Consider the following 8,961-nt stretch of genomic DNA (forward strand, 5'->3'; position numbering starts at 1 on the left):
GCAGAAATCAGGTTGAGCATGAATTCTTTTTCTTGGATAATTTCCCTGTGTGGTCTACCTTCGATACTACTTTGAATTTGGTGAGGAAGATCGTCCCTGAGCTAACATCCATTGCCAATCTTCCTCATTTTTGCTGAGGAATATTAGTCCTGAGCTAACAACTGTGCCAACCTTCCTCTATTTTGTATATGGGATGCCACCACAGCAGGGCCTGATGAGCGGTGCTTTTGTCCAGCCCAGGATCCGACCCTCGGAACCCCACCGCTGAAGTGGAGCCGGCAAACTTAACCACTACGCCAGCGCCGCCCCCCCCAGCAAGATACTACTTTTGTCTTTAGTCTTCAACCCTCCCCCCTCGCTACCACTAGTCCCAGCCACCTCAGCGCTCAGCAGGGATTGGAGAAGCTCCTGGCTCCTGTCCCAGGATCCCTGTGTTAAGAAAATTAACACATACAGAAGAGATTCAAACATCATTATTAAAATAGTTTATTCCTTGATGGAAGGACATGTATAAAAGGAAAGATGTAAAATTTCAAGATGAAATATTGAGATAAATTTGTCTCCTTTTAACTTTATGGTCTCATCTAAAATTCATGATCAATATAAAACAAACATTCTCAAAATGTCCTGAAAACATAAAGGAAAACTTTGACTATTCAAATGTGTTATTAAGGAAATCTAGATTCATTCTTCTAAGATTGTTATAGAAAAAAATTGTAATAAGTTAGTAAGTATAACATTTAGTGTAATGTACTGTTGCATTTCTTTTATGGTTTTCAGGAACAGAAGTGGAATAGACAAATAGTTTTTAGTCTATTTGGGGGATAAAAAAATAACTTAAAATTTGATGGAATAATGAAGACACAGATTTTTGCCTGAACTTCAGGAATGACTCTCAGAACCACACAGCAAATCAGCTCCCAAAGAGCCACTGTCAGAGATCAGAAAACACTGAATCCACAGCTGCCACAGAAGCTGCTCTTTTCAGAGTCATGAAGCCCCTGGCAAATGTCAGAATATTGGGTCATTCCAAGTGTTTGTGGGGAACATGTGCATCATGTATTCCTCAGGCATTCTTGTTGGAGGGTAAGTGTTGCATGCATCCTGAAGAACAGCATGGCACTACTCAATAAATCTAGGTTTACGCATTATGTGTGGCATAATTCCATGCATGGGAATATGTTCCAGGGAAATGTCCTCATGAAGGGACTATTACATGTAGTGAAGGTGGGCCACTGGCAATCTGAGTGTCCACTGTGGGACAGCAGATAGGTAAACTGTGGCAGGAGCTCATCAGAGGTTAGTACGCCAGCACTGGAAGCAACACATGAAAAGTACAGATCACAATCTTAGAAACTTGGAAATGAGTTAAAAATAATGAAGTAAATTAGATATATAACTTGATAACCTGACATGAATTGATATATGCACACAAAAGAATGTCACATATTACAGAACTGGCTGATAGAAAAACGGACATAAAAAATAAAATAGTTTCTAATTGGAAGAATTGCAATAAGATGTAGTAGGGAGAGCAGAGAAAGGGGAATCACTAATAATAGAATGCACATAATTACATGAAACAGGATAGGGCATTTGCCCCTTAGGTATGAAAAAGCATGGCATATTTCAAGTGTCCCTTTGACTCAGGTAATCCGGTGTAGACAAAAATAGAAAAATTACCATTCTAAGTAGGCATGGGATTCTCCTTTTCCCACCCCAACCTAATAAATCCTTTACTTGTTTCCCTACATGATACAAACAAGAGGACCTGGAATCTCAATCCAGCTCCAGCATGACCTAGGTTTGTGATCTTGTAAGGATGTAACCTCACAGAGTCTCATCTCTAAAACCAGGCAATCTCTCTCATATGCTGAGAGAATAGACAGGAGAAGTATAATCTGTTAGGCGGACCCAACCACTAGAGATGATTTTTACAGTGAATGGAAAAGGCCAGGAACTGGACCTTTCTCCCTAGGGAAACTTCCCTCTCTGCCTTCCCTCCCCTCACTCCTTACATTCATTCCCAGAAACCCCTCAGACTCTCAGTAGTGCCTTCCAGAAAGATTCAATGTTCTCCTTAATCCTATGAGCCTCTGAGGCAATTTGCAAGGCAAACGCGGATCAAGCCTCAGGTATTTGGATTGCGTTTCTGACGTCCTGCACAGGACAGAACACTCTAAAAAGGCAGAGTCAGTACCGGACTGAATCATTGCCCGTTTTCCTAGACTGGTCACACGTCTTGGCCTGATGAGCAGGCTGAAGCTATGAAACCCCATCCATCAAGCTTTGAGGAGCTGCCTTGGAGGTGGGCATGTCCAGAGCCCCACATGCCAGCGGGCCTGCACGGAGAACAGGCCTGGGCCTGGGCACTGGATGACTTCCCTGCGCTGAGCCGCTGCTCCTGCCAACGCCCCCAGTTCTGTGGAGATCGGAACTACGGCGGCGCGTGTGGGATGCTGAGCCAGGCTTGCACCCAGCACGGAGACGTTTCCGGAGTTGACAGGCACCAAAAACGCACCCGAAACCCACATTTCCAAGAGTCAACGGCTGAAAGCGAGTTGGAGCGACAGTCACCTCAAGAAGAGGCAGATGTTACACACCGCACAGCCCCATGGGGCCTGAACCAGCCAGGGGATGCCAGCGCCCACAGAGATGGACACGCCCCTGGTGAGATCGCCCCCAGGAGCCCAGGCCGCCTCCGGAAGTTGCTGAAAACCGAGGCTTAAAACAGAGTGGGACCCGGAAAGGAAATGGCCTGGCCCACAGCACTGCCCCATTCAGCGGATGTCGTGGACTGAGCCCAAGACATCCCAGGGGATCCCTCATTCTGTGTACGAGGACTTCTGGGCTTCGCTGCGACAGCGCCCTGCCTGTCTAGGAGCCTTAGGGTTCTGTGGTGGAGAACATTCTTTATTTTGTTCTTCCTCTCCTGAATGATAAAGGCTTTTCAATGAATAAAACTCTCCATGTAATAAACAATATGCTAAGGAACTTTTCTTTTAGGACTCCTCAGAATTGTCATGATTCTTCTCTTATTGAAGTTGTCCACGATGATTAAAGCCTGTTTCATTATTCTCTGACAGTGGAAATGATTTTGGGTGGGTGGAGTCAGGATTAGAAGCCCCATAGGTGGGCATAGGGCAGAAAGGGGGGAGGTGATCGAGGTCACTACTCATTACAATCAGTGAAACGCAAATTAAAACACTGAGATATAATTTTCTTTTGCGTAACGGCATATATGAAACTTTTTCATCACATGTTAGGTTGGTAAACATTTAGAAAGTGTAACTCCCAAACACCTCTGGTAGGAATGAATTTGAAAGGATCTTTGGAAAGGCGATATGGCAATATGCATTAAACATTTCAATGTGACTATTTTTTGATCCAGAAATTCCATGTCTTCTACAGGCAAGGATTGTAGTTAATAAAACTAATGTGCTTTTCAGTAAATGATTAGGAATAAATAAATTATGGTGTATCTGCACAATTCAAATTATGAAGCCCTTAGAAATAAAATGGAAAACATGGTTTTGTAAAGACACCCAAGAGAATGAATGTTTAGTATGAGGACCAGACACTAGATGGGCTGCTGGCTGTAACACCAGGGCTTGGAGGGTGGGGTCCTAATCAAGTTGAAGAAGAAAGCACCAAGGCTCCGCTGTGCAGCTAGGGTTGGAAAGGGCAGAGTTCTGGGATCCCTGCCTACCTGGGTCCTGGGTTAGCCTGGCTTTTCTGGGTCGCACACATCCATGTGTCTATAGCACTCACCTCTCCTGGGGCTGACCTAGGCTCAGTGGGGAACTCAAGTGTCAGGTCCCAGCCAGGTTAGTATAGGCAGCTTTCCAAACTGTTCTTAGCTCAGACAAAGTCTCTGGTCCTCCTCATTTCCCTGCACACGCAGTAGTTTGCCTCCTACCAAATCTGGGGCATTTGCCTGAGCCTGGGCTAAGCCCCTGGAGGCTGTCCAGACACAGGCTTCTGCAATGTGAAGGGAGGGTGGTAACCAGCGCCCCTGTCTCTTGCATGCAAACAATCAAACCCTCCCAGCAAGACAGATGAAGCTCCAATCCTTCAGGCCCCTAGATGGTGAAACAATATGTCTGGGCCAAGAGAGAGGAGGATGCAGCAGTCCTTCACCCTCGGACTCTTAGATCCCTCTGTTATCAGAAACCAAGGTGCTGAACATTGGATTTTGGTGTTAAACTTTGCCGCAAATTGTTTTAGAAACTCTGGCCTGGTTAGAGGAAGCATACAAACATACTCTTCTCGAATGACATGAAATGTAACTGAGTTGAGTGTGGTCTCTAAATAAAGTATTTATCAAAGTAATAAACATTTCCTTTTAAATGACATAGAATAGTAATATATAAAGTGAAAATAGAACTTACACCCTCCTTTTTTCAAACTCCCAACCGATAAATAACCACTACTGATATTTTGGAGAATATTCATATTTTTATGCAAATACAATCACACCGATGCAAATGCAAACATACAAATATCATTTACTTCCTAAAAATCTTATTATATACACAATTCAATAACTTGACTGTCAGTTATTACTATTTTGGACATCTTTCCCTCTTACTTCAAAGATACCATCTTGTGTTTAGAGCAACATGGCAATCCAATTTAACAGACTATCTCAGCTATATGAAATGGTCAGACCTTGTCTGCAGTCAGGCTAGCCCCACTTTGTTGTTGACTGATATTGATCATCTGTGGTCTGACCACTTTGCTGGTCTCACTGCAGTGGCTTCTTTCTGGTGCATCTACCACACAGGCTAGCTGCCCCTGACCTCTCTGATGGAAATCAGCTGTCACCGGGGTTCAAACAGTTCTCTGGGCTCCTCCGTTGGGGCACCTCTGCAAGCGCCAAAGTCGAAGTTTCGCCCTAGCAGGCCCCACCTGTCCTTTGAGCCATCGCCTGCTGGATCCTGGCACAGCTAGCAGCTCCTACACTGCCCTTTGGGCCCGGTTCTGTGATTTGCAGCGGGCTGCCTCCAGTACCCGTTTGCAATTCCCACAGTACTTAGATGGCGCTTTTTCTGTCACTACACGTTTGCACCAAGTTGGTGTTTTCTCCGTAAGAGCACCAGTTCATTCTCTGTTAAAAGAAAATACAGAGAGCTTTACTTAATATGACAATTTCATTCAATGAGAAACAAATTGTTCTGGAACTGGGAAACTTCAAAGCCAACTCTATTATGAAATGAAGGGCAGGAAGTTACAGGAGGGCTAATGAGGTGAAAAAGAGGACGTTGTTTAACTTGTGCAATGATGGACAATTACAATGGGGGTTTCCAGAGGCCCTGGTTTGCTTAAAAGTGATCACCTTATACCATTTCAGGAAGATGATTTGTTTCTTTCACGATTATCAGAGGCATTTACAAAATAATAACCTAAGGTTTCCTTAGGGTTCATGAAGTAAGGTACATTTAGTTTTGCTTAGGGGCTTAAATGATTTTCTCAGCTTGGGGTTGTTATAACCTGATCTATTTTATAATGTCCTTTACATTTTTAAACGTTAAAATTTTAATTTTTAATATTATTTTTTTGTAATTTTAAAAAATATTTTTTAAAATTTGTATAATTATATTTTATTTTACATCATTTTTATTTATAAAATTGTTTTTGTTCCTTTTAATTTTTTAAACTTTCAACCTTTAAAAGTTATTTTATTTTACTTTATTTTTACTTATTTCATTATTAAAATTTTATTATTATTATTATTTTTTAAATTTTATTTATTTATTTTTTTCCACCAAAGCCCCAGTAGATCGTTGTATGTCATAGCTGCACATACCTCTAGTTGGCGTATGTGGGACATGGCCTCAGCATGGCCGGAGAAGCAGTGAGTCAGTAGGCGCCCGGGATCCAAACCCCGGCCACCAGCTTCTGAGCCAGCGCACTTGACCTCTAAGCCACTGGGCCGGCCCTGATTTTTATTTTTAACTTTAAACTCTTTTATTTTTATTTCTCTTCTATTAATAAAAATTTAAAATAAAACAATAATGATATAAAATAAAATAAAATTAAAAAATTTTAATTCAACAATGTAAAAAATTTTAAATACTGATAGACATAGAAATTAAAACATTTAAAATTTAGAAAATAAAATGAATCTTATTTAATAATAAATTTTAGAATAATATTAAAAAGTAAAATAAAATTTTAAACTTTTTAAAATAAATAAAAATAATTTAATAAATGAGAAAACTAATAAGGTTAAATGGAAAAATAATAAAATATTCAATTGGCAATATTGTAAGTTGAAAATATAATATAATATACAAAATTAAGTTTTGTAAATAAAAACATTGAACATTAAATACACAAGCATCTAACTTAAAATGTAGTAAAAAATAAAATAAAAATTTAATTGTATTTAATTTAAAGAATAAAATAAGGTAAATAAAAATAAATAGAGAAAAATACCAAGAAGCTTTTAAAAATAAAGTAAAATAAGGGACAGCCCCAGATGCCTAGTGGTTAAGTTCTGTGCGCTCAGTTTTTGTGGTGCTGGTGAGCTCATGGGCAGAGACCTACACCCCTCCTCAGTGCCCATGCCATGGCTGCGGCTGGAATACAAAATAGTGGGAGATTGGCCACAGATGTTAGCCCAGGTCAAATCTTCCTCAGCAAAATAAATAAATAAATAAATAAATAAATAAATAAATAAATAAATAAATATTAAAAGCAAATAAAATAACATTTAACCGTTAAAAATATTTTATTTTTATTATTTCCATATTTAAAACAAAATGAAAGTAAGATAAAATGAGAAATAAAATAAAAAAATAAACTAAATACAAATTAAAATAAAATAAAAATTAAAAATAAAATAAATAGAAATAAAAAATAAAGTAACCATTATTAAAATTTAGAAATTTTAAATAAAAACAATTTTTAAAGCTAAATGAAATAAGAAAATTTTAAAAATAAAAAGAAATGAATAAATAAAATAAAAAATTTAAAAGAAACAATATTTTAAGTTTAAAACTAAATAATATAAAATTAAAAATGTAAAAATAAAATAAAATAAATTTAGTCACCTAAAAATGTAAATTGAAATTTTTTTAAATTTGAAAATTAAATTAAAATGTAAAAACACAAATAAAAATGTAAAATTTTTTTAAAAAACAACACAAATAGAAAATAAAGTAAAATAAAATATAATTTATAAAAGAAATAACCTTTTTAATTAAGAAAATTTAAAAATAACACAAATATTTTAACTGAACAAATAACAAAACAGAACTACAAACATTTTAAAATTTAAAAAATTAACGTTTTAAGACAACTTAAACATAACAAAATTAAAAATAAAAATGAAAATAAAAAATAAATTTAATTTTTAAAATAATTAAAACATTTTATAAATTAGATTATAAATGTACTTGGTTATAAATTGTACTTTTTAAATTATTATATATAGGTTTTAAATTATTTTATGATTTTTAATTTTATTAATATCATTTTTTGTAAAAAATAAACCATTGCCATGCCCATAGTCGCGTTGTATTGTGCTTATTTCACATGGCGATCGTCTTTTCTCCGCGGCAGCACCGGTCATTTCTCCCAGTCCGATGTTTTTCCATCGCAAACTGCTCGGTTCTCAGAGCAGGCAGCGCAGTTCATCGCTCCACACCCGGTATTTGTCTTTGGTGCACCACCACTGTTGGCTCCTAGCCCAGCTTTGCCTCCTGCCAGCGCAACTATTTCCCCGGTTTGTCTTCGGCATCGTGGCCAGCAGCGCGGCCCCCTAGCGGCCAGAGGCTGCAGCGTTTTGTTCACCGAAGTCGCGTTTGGTTTCGCGCTCTCTGCACCGCTCGCCGCTCCCTGCGCTTTGTAGGGCTGGTTCTCTGTACGTTTTGCTTACCGTGCCGCTTCGCTGCGGTTTGTTTTCGTCTCGACGTTTTTATATCGGAATGGTTTGTGTCGGTTCTCTATGCTCTCTAGCAAGTTTTCGTATTTCATTCTGTCTACTGCTGTCTCGAATGTGTTTCCACTCCGTTTTGCGGTCGCTGGCTTCCCTCCGCCCCCGAGTCCTGGAGAGCATAAATACCCGGGCTGCTGGTACTGCTGAGGCTTTGCCTCCTGGTTCAGCGCAAACGCCTGTGTCCTCCTGGTCCGAGGTCTCCGCGATGGAGCAGCATTTTCTCGGCGCCTTGAAGGAGGCTTGGGATTCCGTAGAGGGGGCGCCAGAGCCCCAGCCTCCGTGTATCCGCAGCTGCGACGATTCTGGGCCGTGGCCGCTCCCTCTCTACCCGGTGCTGGGGGAGCCCTCATGCCATAGCAGTGATTTCCATCGGCAACTGCTTTCCAGTCCTAGCAGGCGGCTGCCTTGTGTCGGTCTGCAAAACGGACTCTTTCCCACAGCCCAGAGCACCTTGGAACCAAGCCCAGCCCCGCCCACTCCGGACCTCTGGCTGCAGACACAGAAGACACTAGAAGCAATCCTAGGAGAGGCGGACTCTGCAGAGGAACCCGACGGGCTCACGTTCCAGCAGCTTCCCTGGGACAGGCTGCAAGACGCCGGCGACAGACAGCAGGACAGCGAGACCTCCGACAGCGGGCACCCTTCGGATCGCCGCCGACCTCCCGTCCCCGCTTGCTGGAGCCACCACCGGCTTTTCTCAGGCTGCTTGCACTGGATTGGTCGCGCAGTGCACACCGTGAGCTGTGGCTGCTGCCAGACCGTCTTTGGCTCTAAGGAGCCTTGAGATGCAGCGAGAGCCTTTTTGGAACTTTCGCCAGGAAACGACTCTGGGTTACAAGACCTGTCCGCTTACGGAATAAAGATGCATTAAGGTGTCCCTTCAGTGTTCGTGGTCAAGTTTTGATTCCCTTGCGCCTCAAGTTTCTCCTGAAGTTCCGGTCGCTTCTTACTTGCAACTTCTTTGTTCGCTCACGAGCCCGGGAAATCAACGTACGTGTGTTTCTTTCGCCTAGATG

At 40.7% G+C, this 8,961-nt stretch overlaps 1 protein-coding gene across 1 annotated transcript; it reads left to right on the forward strand.

The window, feature by feature from the left end:
• Positions 1 to 8,150: 8,150 nt before the first annotated feature.
• LOC131418933 (annexin-2 receptor-like) lies at positions 8,151 to 8,729 on the forward strand. Its single transcript, XM_058563504.1, has one exon. It carries the CDS (start codon positions 8,151 to 8,153, stop codon positions 8,727 to 8,729), a length of 579 nt encoding a protein of 192 aa, XP_058419487.1.
• The last annotated feature ends 232 nt before the right edge of the window (positions 8,730 to 8,961 follow it).

This window comes from Diceros bicornis, chromosome 20, assembly GCF_020826845.1.
Source record: "Diceros bicornis minor isolate mBicDic1 chromosome 20, mDicBic1.mat.cur, whole genome shotgun sequence".
In the NCBI taxonomy this organism is placed as follows: domain Eukaryota; kingdom Metazoa; phylum Chordata; class Mammalia; order Perissodactyla; family Rhinocerotidae; genus Diceros; species Diceros bicornis.

What these genes read in the sequence shown, in the direction of transcription:
- LOC131418933 (XM_058563504.1), top strand. Translation starts at nt 8,151, where the DNA reads ATGGAGCAGCATTTTCTCGGCGCCTTGAAGGAGGCTTGGGATTCCGTA.